The sequence below is a fragment of the Dipodomys spectabilis genome, unplaced genomic scaffold (assembly GCF_019054845.1).
Source record: "Dipodomys spectabilis isolate Male_0828 unplaced genomic scaffold, ASM1905484v1 ptg000098l, whole genome shotgun sequence".
Lineage (NCBI taxonomy): Eukaryota > Metazoa > Chordata > Mammalia > Rodentia > Heteromyidae > Dipodomys > Dipodomys spectabilis.
The window spans coordinates 18,251,498-18,270,519 of NW_024870775.1; the positions used below are offsets into that span (position 1 = coordinate 18,251,498).

General features: G+C 41.0%; 1 protein-coding gene across 1 annotated transcript in view; it reads right to left on the reverse strand.

Moving 5' to 3' along the window:
• The window catches only part of Mfsd14b (major facilitator superfamily domain containing 14B), a 49,179-nt gene that overhangs the window by 13,605 nt on the left and 16,552 nt on the right, over positions 1–19,022 (reverse strand). Inside the window, exons 2-5 of the mRNA XM_042686839.1 lie at positions 18,326–18,421; positions 8,139–8,201; positions 4,815–4,942; positions 859–973 (exon numbers count right to left, since the gene is read on the reverse strand). Coding sequence (XP_042542773.1) covers positions 859–973; positions 4,815–4,942; positions 8,139–8,201; positions 18,326–18,421 — 402 coding nt within the window. The remainder of the gene's footprint in view (positions 1–858; positions 974–4,814; positions 4,943–8,138; positions 8,202–18,325; positions 18,422–19,022) is intronic.

Consider the following 19,022-nt stretch of genomic DNA (forward strand, 5'->3'; position numbering starts at 1 on the left):
ACATAGCATCACTCAGGATTTTACAGGTAAATCTGTGAAGAAACCTATTGGTCCCTAGTTCCAATTGGCTAGAAATAGTCCTGTAGGCAAATCCCCACAGGAAAGCACATTCTCACCCAGGGCCTCCAGGGGCACCCCTGTAGCCATCCTTTTCTGACTTTAAATAAGAAATATGTTGAACACAAATTCTAAGAATGAAACTTTTCTAGTGACTCCATGTTTTTCCTTAAAGCTCTTCTGCTTTGTATAGCAGCTCTGTGACTAGTTTTCCTGTGGAAAACAAGGACCTTCTAAAAAAAAATTTCCAGAGGAAAATGTTAAGTAAACCTGATTTAAAAGTTATGTAAGGAGCTGGACACCAGTGGCTCACGCCTGTAATCCTAGCTACTCAGGAGGCTGAGATCTGAGGATCGCAGTTCAAAGCCAGCCCAGCCAGGAAAGTCCGTGAGACTTTTTTTTTGTCGGTCATGGGCTTGAATTCTGGGCCTGGGCACTGTCCCTCAGCTCTTCAGCTCAAGGCGCGCGGTCTACCACTGAGCCACAGCCCCACTTTCAGTTTTCTGGTGGTTTTCAGCCCCTCTCCCCTGCCATCTTCTAACAGGTCTTTCTTCCCCTATAGAACCATAACATCATTATCATGCCTGAGCAAAACTAGAAAGACTAATATAAAATTATCAAAAAGTTTCCTATACTTTGTATTATTAACTACTTTACGAATGGTCTTTTCAATTGTACAATCTCTAAGGTGCAGAGCAACAGAGATTCAGTATCTGTCTGGTTCGGTTTCTATTCTTCTTTTAAATCTCACATTACGGTGAATTTCTAATGTTGTTATCTTCATGTTAATTTTTATCTTACCCATCCATAAGCAGTACTTCGCTCATGCTCCTGAGTGACATCAGCTACGTAGGCAAATATCACAGAGAACGTGACCGAGAAGACTCCAGACACGGAAATCATTGCAAAATACCACCTATAAAAAATTATTGTATTTACTCAGGAAAGACTTTCATAATCAGGATCAAAGAAATTATGTAAATATTATAAACCAAAAAAAATAAGTTATTACACATGTAGATTTATAGTATACTTAAAGACAGAAAAATAAATTCAAGATGAAGTAAAAATACAGTCATTTTGTCACTACTCAAATAGTACATGTAGTCTAGAAAAATGAAGAACTAGAAGAAGAAAAAGTGTAAGAGAACTTAAAAAGGTATAGTTTTTGGTATCATGTTAAAAGTGGCTAACAGAATAAAAAATTCAAATTAGCTTTAGCTAAGAAAAAACATACAAATTACTATTTTTAAAAAATCCTACATGAAAGCAGAGTGGGTACAAAAATTTAATGTAATGGGGGCTGGGAATGTGGCTTGGTGGCAGAGTGCTTGCCTAGCATCCATGAAGCTCTGGGTTCTATTCTTTAGTACCACATATACAGGAAAAAGCTGGAAGTGACACTGTGGTTTAAGTGGTAGAGTACTAGCCTTGAGCAAAAGAAGCTCAGAGACAGTGCCTAGGTCCTGAGTTCAAGCCCCAGGACTGGCCAAAAAATAAAATTAATGCAATTCTACACATATGTGTAGAAACTTAAAATATTAGCACAAAAGTGGGGTTTATTCTAGAATACCCGATTTCTTTGGGGGTAGTACTAGAATTTAAACTCAGGGCTTTGTACCACTTGACCCACATCAATCCTATATAATATTCAAAACATTATACTAATAATCACATTAACAATTCATGAGAAAAACCCTTTATCTTCATTAATGCTAAAAATATCTTAAAGCTTGATATCTATTTTTTTTTCGGTTGTGGGGGGCTGAATTCTTGGTCTGGGCACTGTCCCTCAGCTCTTCAGCTCAAGGCTAGCGCTATAACCACTTGAGTCACAGAACCACTTCGGCTTTTTCTACTTATGTAGTGCTGAGGAATCAAACCCAGGGCTTCATGCATGCTAGACAAGCTCTCTACAAGTGAGCTACCTTCCCAGCCCTTTGATAGCTAAGTTTTATTTTAAAAAAGAACCTCTCAATAAAATAAGAATTAGTATTTTCCAACAAAAAAAAAGCTAGTCTGAGATCCAATGATGAAAACATTACAACATTCTTGTTATATGCATAAAATGATTGTCACTTTTACTTATTGTCATTCATTAGTTAATATAATTAGCAAGAGCAGAGAGCAGTAAGGAAACTGGAAAGAAAAAGGTAAGTTTACTGATGACATTAATAAAACTAGGAAATCAAGCAATTATGAGAGTCAATTTTGCATTAGAACAGAAAAGAATAAAATTTATAGGAATAAAACTTAACAAGTGTGTAACACCTAAAGAAAGTGTGTAACACCTAAAGAAAGCAAGTTTAAGGTAGCTAGCTAAAAGACATTAAAAAGCTCCTAACTTGCTGAGTGTTGGTGGCTCATACCTGTAATTCTAGTGGAGGCTGAGATTTGAGGATTATGGTTCAAAGCCAGTCCAGGAAGGAAAGTCCCTGAGACTCTTTTTTTGGGGGGGTCCGGTCGTGGAGCCTGAACTCTGGGCCTGGGTGCTGTCCCTCAGGTCTTCAGCTCAAGGCCAATGCTCTACCACTTGAGCCACAGGGCCACTTCCAGTTTTTTTCTTTATGTGGTGCTGAGGAATCGAACCCAGGGCCTCAGGCATGGCAAGGCAAGCGCTCTACCACTGAGCTACCTTCCCAGCCCCCCTGAGACTCTTATCTCCAATTAACCACCAGAAAACTGGAAGTGGCCCTTTGGTTCAAAGTGGTAGAGCTCTACTAGCCTTGAGCTGAAGAGCTCAGGGCAGTGCGTCCAGGCCTAGAGTTCAAACCCCACAATGGACCAAAAAATAAAGAAATAAATAAAAAATTTCCAACTCATCAGAAAATCATTGTGTTTTTTTGGACACAGATACCAAAAGTATTTTATGAAACAGCTAGGAGCAAGACTCAAATGGTAAGGCATCTGCTTAGCAATTTTAAACCCTAGTTTTTATGTCCTCTAACACGTGATTACTATATAAAACTATGCTAGCACTGAGTCCGCTATCTTTTTTTAAACTTTTTTGGACCAGTCCAAAAAGTACTGTCCCTGAGCTCCTTTGCTCAAGGGTAGCATTCCACCACTTGAGCCACAGCACCAGCCACTTCTTGCTCATTTTGTGATTAACTGGAGATAAGAGTCTCTCAGATTTTACTGCCTAGGGGTTGGCTTTCAACTGTGATTCTCTGATTGCAGCTTCTTGAGTAGTTAGGATTAAAGGCATGAGCTACCAGCACCCAGCTTTCACCATTTTCAATTCACATCAATTGTCTATATACGCAAACAATGTGCCTTGAATCAGACCTACCCTCATTCACTCTCATCCCCCTTTCCCAAAACTATCTCCATAAGCCTTACTGTTCCATTTTCATGCATGTATATTCACACTGGAAAAACATATTAACAATAAGAATTCTGGCCAAAATATTATCTTCCAGCCTCCAGAAAAACAACTAAGGCTCATATATAAATTCAAAACTCTGGATGGTAATTAAGTGGACTGATTACAGGTGAAATACTCTCACTGGATTTACCACACTGAAGGAGGAAATTCTCATTATGGTTCAGAAGCAGTTGAATTCTACTATAGTCTACACAGAAGTCTATGCTCATTTCAGTGCTCCAAAGCAATGAACTGACAAAAAGATTTGTGGGCTGGGAATGTGGCTTAGTGGTAGAGTGCTTGCCTAGTATGCATGAAGTCCTGGGTTCAATTCCTCAGTACCACATAAAACAGAAAAGGCCTGAAGTGGTGCCGTGGCTCAAGTGGTAGAATACTAGCCTTGAGCAGAAAAGGTTCAGGGACAGCATTCAGGCCCTGAGTTCAAGCCCCAAGACTGGCAAAAAAGAAAAAGAAAGAAAAAGATCTGAAAAGGTAACTGAGCTACAGTGGTGAGGATGAGGTTGTTAGTACACATTCAGGACTGACCTGCAGGACTGTACACTTATGTCACAGCACCAACAGCTGGCCTTGAGAAACATCTTTTCCTTTGTCACTTAAGTAATTTATTCAGATCTAATACTCCAATGTGTTTTTGTCCCCTTTATAAAGTACGCATGATGGCAGTTACTCAAAATACCTATCAGTACTACCGAAGGGATGAAATAACACAGATACAAAAGCTTTGAGATGCTAATGAAGTGCTCTGTGGATGTAGTAAGTACAGACATTACTTTCTGACATGGTTAGGACCATGGTTTGGAATATTTGCATATATGAGATACCTTGGGGGCAGGGGTTAGAAAAAAATCTACAGAGAAAATTCATTCATGTCTTATATACAATTTATACAAGTAGCCTAGAGGTAATTTTATACAACATTAAAAACAAAATTTGCATAAAACAAATTTTGTGAATACTGAAACATCCCTCTTACGGTTTCATGTTAGCATCCAGAAGATTTGGGATTTGGGACATTACAGATTTTTGGTTGGGTTGATCAACCTACATTATATGACTCATGTATGACTCAAAACAGACTGGACTGGTGGGGCACTGGTGGCTGACACCTATAATCCTAGCTACTCAGGAGGACGAGATCTGAAGATCTTGGTTCAAAGCCAGCCTGGGCAAGAAAGTTCTGAGACTCTTATCTCCAATTAACCACCAAAAGACAAGAAGTGGAGCCATGGTTCAAATGGTAGATAGAGTGCTAGCCTTAAGCCCAATTCAAGACAGGTACCCTGGCCCTTAGTTCAAGCTCCAGGACCAGTACAATTACAACAACAACAAAAACAAAACTGAACTAACAGTGAAAGGCTAAGCCACTCACCATGGGCTGATTCGCATCAGTGGGATAGGGAAGCAGGTGAAGAAGACTGTGACAAGGAGAAAGGGCTTCCTTCCCCACACGTCAGAGAGAGCGCCTATGAGTGGGGCACTCAGAAAAGAGAGCAGACCCTGGAGAAGAAATGGAATTAGATTTAGAATGTGATCCAATTTCCCATGACTCTTATTTTCTCACATATTAGCTTCAATTCATTTTACTGGTCCTCAAGTAGTAATGTGAAACATTAAACAGAAACTGATATTAAAAAAAAAAAAAACACCTAACAACAGGGAGAAAGTATAAAAAATTTTGAAGGGGGGGCTGGGAAGGTGGCTCAGTGGTAGAGCGCTTGCCTTGCATGCATGAGGCCCTGGGTTCAATTGCTCAGCACCACATAAGCAAAAAAAGCTGGAAGTGGCGGTATGGCTCAAGTGGTAGAGTGCTAGCCTTGAGTGAGGGACAGTGCCCAGGCCCAGAGTTCAGGCCCCACAACCAACAACAAAAAAAAAGAAAATTTGAAAGGGAAGGATTGGGATCTTGGAATAGTGACATATACCTGTAATCCCAGCTATTCATATCTTTGTGTAAGGCTGGCCCCTGCAAAAGTGAGGCCCTCTCTGAAAAACAAACTAAATGCAAAAGGATTAAGAATGTGACTCAAGTGATGTAGTACTTGTCAGTAATAAAGTTTAATCAAGGGGGGGGGGGGGGAGAAAGAGGAGTAAAATAGCTGGAACAGCTTGTTTTCCAGGAAATACTAGGAAAGAAGTAGGTAGGTAGGTAGATACACATACACACACACACACACACACATGCACGCGCGCGCGCGCACACACACACGCACACACCCTGTGTCACTTTCAGTATTAACTGTTGCAATGAGGCCACCCAAATAAACACACTATACGTGAGCAGCTTTTCCAGGAAATACTAGGAAAGAAGTAGGTAGATAGGTAGATATACACACACACACACACACACACCCCTGTGTCACTTTAAGAAGTAGGTAGGTAGGTAGATACACACACACACACACAACCCTGTGTCACTTTAAGAAGTAGGTAGACACACACACACACACACACTATGTCACTTTCAGTATTAACTGTTGCAATGAGGCCACCCAAATACACACTATAGAAGTAGGTAGGTACACACACACACACACACACACACACACACACACACCATGTCACTTTCAGTATTAATTGTTGCAATGAAGCCACCTAAATACACACACTATACGTCTCCAAGGGTATTACATGGAGAAAAAAGAGGGTTAAGCCAAGAGCTGGTGGCTCCCACCTGTAAACTAGCTACTCTGGAGTTTGAGATCTGAGGATCATAGTTCAAAGCAAGCCCAAGCAGGAAAGTCCTTGAGACTCCAATTAACAACTAGAAAACCAGAAGTGGCGCTGTGGCTCAAGTGGTAGAGTGCTCCCCTTGAGCTGAAGAGCTAAGGGACAGTGCCCAGGCCCAGAGTTCAAGTCCCATGATCCACCAAAAAAAAAAAAAAAAAGAGGGTTAAATGTGTATATATGACAAGCCCAAGAAAAGTAGTAGATTGTCAAAGTAAAGGCTATCCCAACAAAGCTTTAACAATAGAGTTGACTGAGACTGGGTGGTTAGAGTTTGAGAAAGATTAACACGATACAGAAGGAAAAGGCTTCCATGTTACTTATCAGTCACTGTGGGCTACATTCAAATCTTTACTACAGATAAAGGTATGGGGGAAAGCAATAGCTGAGACAGGGTAGGGAACAAAAATGAAGATGAATAATGAAACAGCTTATAGTACATGGCCATTTATTATTCTCTCCTTTAGTGTATTTGAATTCTTATAATGATATGTTAATAAATGCCTGTAATAGTATACAACTAGCACTCATCAAAATCTTCCCCAGCCATGCACCGGTGGCTCACGCCTGTAATCCTAGCTACTCAGGAGGCTGAGATCTGAGGATCTCGGTTCAAAGCCAGCCCGAGCAGGAAAGAGCAGGAAAGTCCGTGAGACTCTTATCTCCAATAAACTACTAGAAAACCGGAAATGGTGCTGTGGCTCAAGCGGTAAGAGTGCTCACCTTGAGCTGAAGAGCACAGTGACAGCACCCAAGCTCAGAGTTCAAGCCTCAGGACGGACAAAAAAAAAAAAAAAAATTTCTTCCCCAGGTACACAAACTGTGCTTTGGCTGTATACAATACTTGCAGTTTACACATACCATATCCTTCATGCCAATGGGCCTTGTACAAGCCCCTGCCAGTTGCCCTCCCACACTTGGAGCCAGTAAGCTATTAGTCATTCTTCCTAACTGGAAGCAATAAGTATCTCTTTTATCTAGTCTCTTAGCTACTGAAGCAGATTCATTATACAGTGGAGATATATGTTGTGGGGGAGAAGGGTAACAAACTCCCCTCACCCTGTACATATAATTTCAACAATTTTATTATAAATTCTTATTGGTCTATTCTATTGGATTAATATCATAGAGAAGAAGTTTTTTGTTTTTTGTCAGTCGTGGGGCTTGAACTCTGGGTCTGGGCACTGTCTCTCTGTTCTTCAGCTCAAAGCAAGCGCTCTACCACTTGAGCCACAGCGCCACTTCCGGTTTTCTGAGTGGTTTTTAGGATATAAGAGTCTCACGGGCTTTTCTGCCTGGGCTGACTTTGAACCATGATCCTCAGATCTCAGCCTCCTGAGTAGCTAGGATTACAGGGTGAGCCACCAGTGCCTGGCCCAGGAGGCTGAGATTTGAGGCTTGTGGTTCAAAGCCAGTCTGAAAAGGTAGTCCATGAGACTTCTTATCTTACCCTCAGACCTTGTCACAGGGTCTAGTGAATGGCAGTGTTCGGGATGGCAAGTAAACGGAACGGGATTTTTTAAAGAGACAATTAACTCACAGAAGATTTCCAAGTCACATAACTAAGAAAAAAAAAAAAGGAAGAGACTCCAATCTCCCCACTGACCATGGCTACTAGTTAACCCACTACAAAATGAGCAGGGCTGCAATACAGGTAAAGTGAAGTATGGCGGGGGAGGAGGGAGACAATTCAAGAGGAGAACTCAATGGAGGAGCAGCAAGCTGAAGAGAAAAGCTTTCTGCTCCTATGAAATAAAACATTTATCCATGGCCTAGGAGCCAAAGGGAGGCTCAATTTTAGAACTTCTGACGACCAACTTCCAGAAAATGAGAAGAGCCTTCATTAAATGTAAATTAAAATTTACATTTAAATATCCAAAACAAGTGATTATTGTTCTCTAAGCCTCAGTTAAATTACTAAGGATTCTTGGTTTTGGTTCCTTATGAACGCCACAAAAATTGTTCTTACCTTTACACCTTGAATGAGACCATTCATAAGGAATGTGTGTTGAGGAAATGTTTCATGTAGAACCTACAAAGAGAAACAAGTATCAGGACATATTCAAATGCAAATTACAGAAAACATTTCTTCCTCTATTCATGGCAGGCCATATGAGATGAGCTCTGTAACAAAAATTATAAATGATTAAAAGAAATGCTAAGGCATAAGAAGATAATATGATAGTGAGGCAAGAGTGTAATATTTTATTACTTAGTCCCTTCCCTTCAACCTCAACACAATGTAGATACTCAGGCGGTGATAGAGGTGATACAAGCTCAGGTTCAAGCCCACCCTCATCTCTCCCACATAGTCCAGGCAGTAATACAAACTCAGGTTCATCTCTCCCCTACATAGTCCAGGAAAAGCTTAAAACCATAAATATGCATGAGAGTGCCGGACTGGCAGCACCTCAAAATGCCTAGAGTTAGGCCTCAACTTGACCACATGTTTATTTAAAAAATAATGACCTGCACTTAGTCAAAGATTACCATTTACAAAAGGGAAAAAAATGACACTAAGAAACAAATAGTCAAACTAACCAACTAAATGAACCAAACAAAAAGAACAAACAAAAAACACCCAGACTTCCCTCCTCCCACCAAAATGGGGGAGAAAACATTACTCAACAAACACTTTGAGGGGCTGGGAAGGTAGCTCAGTGGTAGAGGGCTTGCCTTATACGTATGCCTGAGGCCCTGGGTTCGATTCCTCAGCACCACATAAGCAAAAAGAAAAAAGCCGGAAGTGGCGCTGTGGCTCAAGTGGTAGAGCACTAGCCTTGAGCTGAAGAACTGAGGGACAGCGCCCAGGCCCAGAGTTCAGGCCCCACAACCGGACCCCAAACAAACAAACAAACAAACACTTTGAAAATGCAGAAGACTATAAAGCAGATATTAAGTGGTAGAGATGTAGCTTAGTAGAATACTTGCCTAATCATGTAACTGACCTTAGGTTTGACCCAAGCACCTCAAGAAAAAAAATTTAAAGTACACAGATTTAGAAGATTTAAAAGAGAAAAAGAGGGCTGAGAATGTGGCTTAGTGGTAGAGTGTTTGCCTAGCCTGCATGAAGCCCTGGGTTCCATTCCTCAGTACCACATAAACAAAAAAAGCTGGAAGTGGTGCTATGGCTCACATGGTAGAGTGCCAGCCTTGAGCAAAAGCAGCTCAGGGACAATGCAGGCAGAGTTCAAGCCCCAAAATAAAGAAAGAAATTTTAGAACTGAAAAAGAAATACATTAACTTTAGGACTTCTGTATTCAACAGCTGATTAGATGCAGCTGAAAAGAGAATTACTACAGACAGTAAGTTACATGTAGTGACTCATTTTGTACTGCTACCAGCAGAGTACCACAGAATGAGTAATTTATTCTTTTTTAAAAAAAGGAAGTTACAGAAAGGGTGTCGGTGGCTCACGCCTATAATCCTATCTACTCAACAGGCTGAGATCTAAGTAAGGATCATGGTTGAATGCCAGCCCAGACAGGAAAATCTTTGAGACTCCAATTAGCCAACAAAAAGCCACAAGTGGAGGTGTGGCTCAAGTGGTAGAATTCTAACCTTGAGTGAAAAAAGCTAAGGGAGAGCACCTTGGCACTGAGTTCAAGCTCCAATGTCACAAATAAAACAAAGCAGAAAATAGCTGAAGGTATGGCTCAAGTAGCAGGAAATAACAGTCTCATGAGGACTTTTCTGCCTGGGCTGGCTTCAAACCATGCTCCTTATAGCCTCCTGAGTAGTTGGGATTACAGGTGTGAGCCTGTAAAATGTAAGAGTATTTGTCTATCACTTAAAAAAAAGTTGCCTTTTTTTTTTGTCTGTCGTGGGGCCTGAACTCTGGGCCTGGGTGCTGTCCCTCAGCTCTTCAGCTCAAGGCTAGCCCTCTACCATTTGAGCCGCAGCACCACTTCTGACTTTTTCTACTTATGTGGTACTGAGGAATTGAACCCAGGGCCTCATGCATGTAAGGCAAGCACTCTACCACTAAGCCACCTTCCCAACCCACAAAAAAGTTTTGAAAGGGGCTGGGAAGGTGGCTTAGTGGTAGAATGCTTGCCTAGCATGCATGAAGCCCTGGGTGTGCATTCCTCAGTACCACCTAAACAGAAAAAGACCGAAGTGGAAGTGGCACTGTGACTCACATGGTAGAGTGCTAGAACTGTTTATGAGTACAAAGAAGTTAAATATCTGCACATATGTAAATACACACACACATACAAAGCTGTGTTCTTCCACTTTCACAGAAGAAAAGTTTGTATAACATTGCTGGAAAATCAAGAATAATGTAACTGTAGGCACTTCTAGATTACCCAAAGTAGAGGGGCATCTGACAACAGAACCTCATAGACTTGAAGAAAAGTAATGTTTGAGGTGAAAGAGGCCTTTGAACAAGTAAGTTTCCAGATCCCAGGAAGAACTTGTTGAACTTAAGAGGATTAGGGAAAACAGCCATAAATGAATGCAGTATTAAAAGATCACAAAATTAATTTTCTGGTATCTTGCTCTCAAAGCTGCTGACTTTTGTATTTGGCCACAAGACAACAATCACAAGCCTTATTTTTTTCTCCCTCCCCTCCCCTCCTATCTACCTCCTCCCCTGTGGTTTGTGTATATACATATTATATGCTCCACTCTTAGGGTTTGAACTCAGGACCTTAAGTTTTCACTGGGCTTTTTTGCTCCAAAGCATCTGTTTCCAGCTTATTTTCTAGTTAATTGGAGAAAGGAGTTTCATGGATTTTCCTGCCCTGGACTGGCTTCGAACCTCGATCCTCAGAGATCTCAGCCTCCTCAGTAGCTAGGCAAGAGCCACCAACATCTAGCTCATAAGCCTTTTTTCTTTATTTTTTGTTTGTTTGTTTTTTGGGGTCCGGTTGTGGGGCCTGAACTCGGCCTGGGCGCTGTCCTCAGCTCTTCAGCTCAAGGCTAGCACACTATCACTTGAGCCATAGCACCACTTCTGGCTTTTTTTTTCTGCTTATGTGGTGCTGAGGAATCGAACCCAGGACCTCATGCATGCAAGGCAAGTGCTCTACCACTGAGCCACCTTCTCAGCCCCAAGCCTTATTTTCTTTTTCTTTTCTTCTTTTTTTGCCTGTCCTGGGGCTTAAACTCAGGGCCTGAGCACTGTCCCTGAGCTTCTTTTTACTCAAGTAGCACTCTACCACTTGAGCCACAGCGCCACTTCCAGCTTTTTCTGTTTATGTGGTCTTAGGTGTATATTTCAGTATTCAGAATTACTAAGCTTAAAGTTTTAGACAATTTTAACTTCCACTTTACAGTAAGCATGAATCACAAGCCTGTAATTAATAACTGTTAAACTTAATTTTGTTTTCTTGAAAGACAAAAAGAAAGAGGAAGGAAAGGAGGGAGGAAGGGAAGAAGGGAGGGAGGGAGGGAGGGAGGGAGGGAGGGAGGGAGGGAGGGAGGGAGGGAGGGAGGGAGGGAAGGAAGGAAGGAAGGAAGGAAGGAAGGAAGGAAGGAAGGAAGGAAGGAAACAAGGAAACATGCTGGTACTGGGGCTTAAAACTGGCACTGTACCACTTGAGCCACAGCTCCACTTAGTTTTTTGGTGGTTAATTGAAGATAATAGGGTCATGAACTTCTTCTCTGGGCTATGATTCTCGATCTCAGCCTACTGAGTAGCTAGGATTACAGGTATGACCCACCAGTACCCAGCTTATAATTTTTACTTGGCATTTATAGTTTCTCTATAGTATTTTATTTATTTATTTTTGGGTTGGTCGTGAAGCCTCTGAACTCTGGGCCTGAGTGCTATCCCTCAGCTCTTCAGCTCAAGGCTAGCACTCTACCACTTGAGCCGCAGCCCCACTTCTGGCTTTTTCTGCTTATATGGTACTGAGGAATTGAACCCAGGGCCTCATGCATTCAAGGCAAGCACTCTACCACTGAGCCACATTCCCAGCGCGTAAGCCTTGTTTTCTGAAGTGAGACTATTTTTAATAGCTGTCTTCTCATCAGACAGAATGAGTGCCAGAAGGCAGGATAATTACATACTAAAACTGCTGAAAAGGCTATAGAAAATGCACACCAAAATGTTTTTCGTTTTGTTTTTTTTGTTGTTGGTCAAGGGGCTTGAACGCTGGGCCTGGGCGCTGTCCCTCAGCTCTTCAGCTCAAGGTTAATGTTCTACCACTTGAGCCACTTCCAGTTTTTTGGAAGTCGAGGTAAGAGTCTCATGGACTGACAGGACGTTCCTGCCTGGGCTGGCTTTGAACCATGATCCTCAAATCTGAGCCTCCTCAGAGCTACGATTACAGGTGTGAGCCACTGGCACCTGGCTACCAAAATGTTTTATATGACAAATTTTAGGACAAGATGATCCACTAATAACTTATCTTATATTTCCAGTTCATATAATTTTATTGTTGATTAGATCTTAAGGAACTTGTTTGTCTGATACACAAGTATTCATGACAGACTACAACATATAGTAACAATGAAACAAAAGTAATGCCAAGCAAAGATCACTGAATCTGTTTTGGTAAATGTTCCTTACTGCATAGCAGCCAGCTATACAGGAGAAAGCAAATTTAACAAATAGTATTGACATATTACCGATACTTAGTGAAGGTACACATCTAATTTTAATAATTATAATGTACATAAACAGGCAAATTCTGGGCAATAGCAACAAGAAAACTACCAAAATCAATGAGTCTTGTGATTCCATAAAACAAAATATCATGTGACTATACATAGGCCATTTACTTCCTTTCCACATGAGGCAAATTAGTCTACAAAGTATCTGAATAATGTCTAGTATTGTCCTATCCCATGGCAGGCACTCTAACTACTGAAAAGAAACAATGATTAAGTGAAGGAGACAGGATGGCTGGCCAATAAAACAACCAAGGAGCAGACAAGACACAGTATGTTCACTGAATGAAGGAATGAATGAGCACATTATCTTTAGAGTCAATTGGGAGGAAGAGATGAAAGAACTGAATGTGGCAGCAGGGTGCTGGGATTTTTCATATCATCACCTGACAAGGACTTGTGGGAAATGCTGAATTTCTCAATCTACTACGATTTCAAAAGAAAATCTGTAAGTCTTAAGAAATGAAATCCTATTATTATTTTTTTATTTGTCGGTCATGGGACTTGAACTTTGGGCCTGGGTGCTGTCCCTCGATTCTTCAGCTCAAAGCTAGTGCTCTACCACTTGAGCCAACAAAGCACCACTTCAGGTTTTGTGAGTGGTTTATTGGAGATAAGAGTCTCATGGACTTTCCCGCCCAGGCTGGCTTCGAACTGTGATCCTCAGATCTCAGCCTCCTGAGTAGCTAGGATTACAGATGTGAGCCACCAGGACAGCCTGGCTGAAATCCTATTTTTTTTTTTTTTTGGTCGGTCGTGGGGCTTGAACTCTGGGCCTGGGCGTTGTCCCTCAGCTCTTCAACTCAAGGCGAGCGCTCTACCACTTGAGCTACAGCGCCACTATTTTTAAGAAATTGTACAACAGGGTTTCAATTCAACAAATAAGTTAGTAAGATCAATGCCGCCTTCTACCGTTTGAAATTCTTTATTCATAAGCACATTAAGTATATCTTGTTTGACTAGAGAGTATAATGTCAGCCGGGGACTTAAAATAAGGAAGGAGGTAATTTTTAAATTTTAACTTAATTTTCTTTTATATTTTTGTGCTGATACTGTGGCTTGAACTCATGACTTCTCACTTTCACTTGGGTTTTTTGGTCAATCATCAAGGCTGAACACTCTACCACTTAAGTCTCATATCCACTTCCACTTTTTGCTTGTTTATTGGAGATAAAAGTCTCATGGACTTTTCTGTCTGTTCTGGCTTCAAACTTGGATCCTCAGCTCTCAACTTCCCAAGTAGCTGGGATTGTAGGTGACAATCACCAGCGCCAGGCAGAAAAAAAGGTCATTTTAAAGCAGAAACTCCTTTTTCTCTACTACTACTATTACTACTACTACTACACTATCACCACAAAACTACTACTAGAAGGTAAGGCTACAGTGTGAGGCAAATCTTATAAACTTGTTTTTGTGCATTAGAGACCTTTCCAATAGTGTTTAATGAACAAACTTAAATGTTAAGCTAGACCAAGGCCGTATAATAAAGGCAAGAAATCTCACGGAGAAAAATGTACATGGTAAGCTGCTTTGCACTGTTCCAAATTGATCCTAATTATTGCCAGAATGAGGGCTAGTCAGACTAAACAAAATATTAATAGATACTTGATGCTTTGGATTTCCAAAGAATCAACAGTGGTCTATTTGTGCTGTGTTTTTATTTCACCTTAATGGAAGCAAGAAAACGATGTCCACTGTTTTATAGTAAAGGAAAACAAACAGCACACATGTATTATCTGTCACATAAGATGTCAAGTACAAGAAATTGAGCAAGAGCAAACTCCAACATGAAAAGAAGAAAAATGACCTAAAGCTCTGAAGAAATAAGCCCTAATCATGTTCCTTCTTTGCCAAGGGGCCAAACATGATCACTTTTCTGTCCAACTATAAAAAGACAACAGAGAAAAAAAAAGACAAGAAAATAGCATATATTAGGAAAACAGGTGTTTTCTTCAAAATGGAGGATGAGTAAAAAATTGAATCAGTTTAGCACTCTGGTGAGAAGTATAAAGGGTTAAAAAGTGAAGGACAGTCAGCTTAATTTAGTAACTCCAAAGAGGCCCAGGAAAAGAGAATGAGCACATCTACTAACTCAGCCACTTCTTAATCATTTTACAACATGATGCTAGCAACTCAGTCCTCATACTTATTTTTTTTTTTGGCTAGTCCTTGGGCTTGAACTCAAGATCCTGGACACCGTCCCTGAGTTTCTTCTGCTCAAGGCTAGCACTCTACCACTTGAACCACAGCACCACTTCTGGCCTTTTCTGTTTGTGTGGTACTGGGGAACTGAACCCAAGGCTTCATGCATGCTAGGCAAGCACTCTATCACTAAGCTACATTCCCAGCCCTAGACCTTCACCTTAACCAAATTTATGCATGCACATAATTGCTTAGAAACCACAAAAACACTGTCACAGCACTTCAGGTTGCTGCAAAATGCATTCCAGTGTCTACCAGGGGCACAGAAAACATTACAACTTACCTACTTTGGGCAGTTAGAAGGAAGGTACATCAGTGTTTGGGGGGGAGGGGGCAATTAAAATTAATTTACTATTTAAAACAAATAAGGAACCACTAGAACACATCCCACCAGAAAGATACTACAGTGATCCTTTACCTACCATAGAAGTTAGATTTGAGACCCCTGCAATAGGTAAAAATCTGTGAAGTAGCAGCATTAGTCGTCTCTCTCTGTATCATGGTTCACTTATCGCTACTTTGTGGATTTTCACTTATTGCAGGGGTCTCTGGAACATAGCTCCTGCGACAGGTAAGGGATCAACAGGTAAGGGATCACCGTTTATGATTTTCTTTTAAAAAACATGTGATACAATGAAGCTGCAATAAGTAAACTGTGATATAGCGAGGGACAACTGTATTTGAAACACTTCATTTTGTAATGTAAAACTGAGGGGGAGTGGGAGAGAGAGTAAGAGGACAAGAACCAACAATGTTAAAAACAAAAACAGCTGGGCGCTGGTGGCTCATGCCTGTAATCCTAGCTACTCAAGAGGCTAAGATCTGAGGATCATGGTTCAAAGCCAGCCCCAGCAGGAAACTCTGTGAGACTCTTATCTCCAATAAACCACTCAGAAAACTGGAAGAGGTGCTATGGCTCAAGTAGTAGAGCACTAGCTTTGAACTAAAGAGCGCAGGGAAAGAGCCCAGGCCCAGGGTTCAAGCCCTACAACCAACAAAACAACAAAAAACAAAAGTCCAATTATTAGGAGAATTTGGCCACAGTGTAGCATATGGAAATACAGCTATAATACCCCCTCATATTACAAATGTATGGTAATCTAACTTTTTAAAAAATTATTGAAATGAGTGGTCTGATCCACCTTATTTGTTCTAGAAAATAAACTATCAAAAACAAAGTTAGGGCTGGGAATGTGGCTTAGTGGTAGAGTGTTTGCCTTGCATGAATGAAGCCCTGGGTTTGATTCCTCAGTACCACATAAACAGAAAAAACCTAGAGTGGGGCTGTGGCTCAAGTAGTAGAGTGCTAGCCTTGAGTAAAAGAAGTTCAAGGACAGTATCTACGCCCTGAGTTCAAGCCCCAGGACTGGCAAAACACACACACACACACACACACACACACACACACACACCCCATCCCAAAGCCCCCCCCACACACCCACCCACACCATCCCAAAGTCCACACACACACACACACACACACACACACACCCATCCCAAAGCCCCCCTACACCCACCCACACCATCCCAAAGTCCACACACACACCCCCCCCCCATCCCAAAGCCCCCCCCCACACCCCCCCCACACCATCCCAAAGTCCACACACACACACACACACACACACACACACACACACACACACACACACACACACACACACACACACACACACACACACACACACACACACACACACACACACACCCCATCCCAAAGTTAAACACGGTCATACAGGCTTATAATCGTAGCTCTTGGGAGTCCCAAGGATCATGGTCAAGCTCCAGGCCAGCCAAACACCCAGAAATAACAAGTGTTGGCAAGTAAAGGAAAAATGCAGAACCCTTGTCTACAGTTGATAACAATCTAAAATGGTATGGTCTCTTTGGAATAAAGTTCAGTAGCTGTTCAAGAAATTGAAAATAGAATTATGCTATGATCCAGAAATCCAGTTCAATTCTGGGCACATTCCAAAAAGATTTCAATGTAGGGATGGAAAAGATATTTATATTCCCATGTTCACAGCAGCATTATTCACAAGCCATGGAAGGTAAAAGCAAATAAAGTGTTCCTTAGGACAGGAAGAGATAAACAAAATGCAGCAAATGTATATAATGCGGTATTTTTTTATTATCCATCTTTAAAAACAAAAGAGGGGCAAGAATGTGGCTCAGTGGTAGGTAGTCCTTACCTAGCACATGCATGAAACCCTAGGTTTCATTCCTCAGTACCACATAGACAGAAAAGGCTGGAAGTGGCACTAAGGCTGAAGTAGTAGAGCGCTAGCCTTGAGCAAAACCAGCTCAGGGAAAGTGTCCAGGCCCTGAATTCAAGCCCTAGGGCTGATGCAAAAAAAAAAAAAAAGAAAGAAACTTTGGGCCAGCCAGTGGCTCATACCTATAATTAGCTATCTAGGAGGCTGAGATCTGAAGATTGTGGTGAAAGCTAGACTGGACAGGGAAAAAAAAATCCATGAAACTCTTATCTTTTAAATTAACCACCAAAAAGCTAGAAGTGCAGCTGTGGCTCAAGTGGTAGAATGCCTTGAGTTATAAAGCTAATGGGACAGTAACCAGGTCCTGAGTTAAAGCTCAGTACTGACACCGAAAACAAAAAACAAAGTCTCTATGAAAATTAAGTGTTGCGAGGTGGGGCGTTGGGAGGTGAGAGGGAAGGGATGGTAGGGGAAAAACAAAGGAGGAGCCAACAATGCTGGATAAGAAATGTACTTATTACCTTGCTCATGTAACTGTAACCCCTCTGTACAGTATTTTCACAATAAAAAAACATTAAAAAAAAGAAAATTAAGTGTTAAATTATTAGTAGGCCCTAAGTCCTCTAGTATTTTCTTTGGTAGTTAGCTTTTCTCTAACCACACCACACATCAGATATCCAAGTTCTTAGATACTCAGTTTTCTCAATACTAAGTTTGAAGAAATGGTCACAGACAAGGTATCAGAAATATAGACATTCTTACAATTATTTGCTTTCATTGTTACAAAATATTTACCAATCTCTGACTTAGTGAAATCTTAAAGGCCACTAACATCCAAAGAAAGAACATATAACCTTTGACAATGTTTTATATTTCTTATAAGATATCTAAAAGGCTTTTCTAAATATATACAGTCCATTCATATAACAGCATCCCTAACACTGACTTCATGGGAGTGTAGTGCTACCTGTGAATACTTATATAGGTAGGTGTTTTGTTCTAGGTGTTTCACAGACCAAACTGTGGAAACATCACACTTGAACATGTAGTCTTAAATCATTATCAAGAGCTACTCCCACATACATACCCAGACATATAAACCTAGATTAACAATACTTACAGTCAACATTGGAGTTGTCAACAGGCCCCACGCAAAGAATTCAAGGAAGATGACAATAGCAGCATGGTAAACACTTGGTCGGCCAAAGCCTTGTAGCTAAAAAAGAAAGAAAGCTATTTTTAAAAAGAGGTAAAGAGATAGGAGTTGGTGCAGCATGGGGGCAAAGTTTTTTGTTTTGTTGTTGTTGTTCCCAAGGTCCAGCCCAGTTCTACAGGGTTACTCTGTCAGTCTACAGAGGGGCAACTGGAGAACAGGAAAAAGCCCTGTGGAATCTGCAGTTAAAGTAACTATTGATTTGTCTTCAGCTGTGTAAGTTTTGGGAAAAGCCACTTTGGCTTAACTTAGCAAATTCATGGTAATGTACCGTCTAGATGAAGGAGGGATGGCTAGGAGCACCATGTTATTCCTTGTGGAAGTTTCCCTTAGACCTACCCTTCATTACAGGTTCCCTAACTAAGCAAGTACGTCTTGGGAGTGTATATAATAGTAGAGAAGGGTAGATAAGTAGTCAAATCCTTCTATACATTTATAGAATTCAACTAATCCATAAGCAGTCTACAATGCTTCATACATAGAAAGAAAGGAACTCCATGTAAATTGATTAGGATTAGAAGACTGCTGGCCTTCCTTGGCTTTGCCCTAAATTGCAGCCTCAAGTTAGACACATCCTACAAGTTCTGAACCTCTGGTTTTCAAT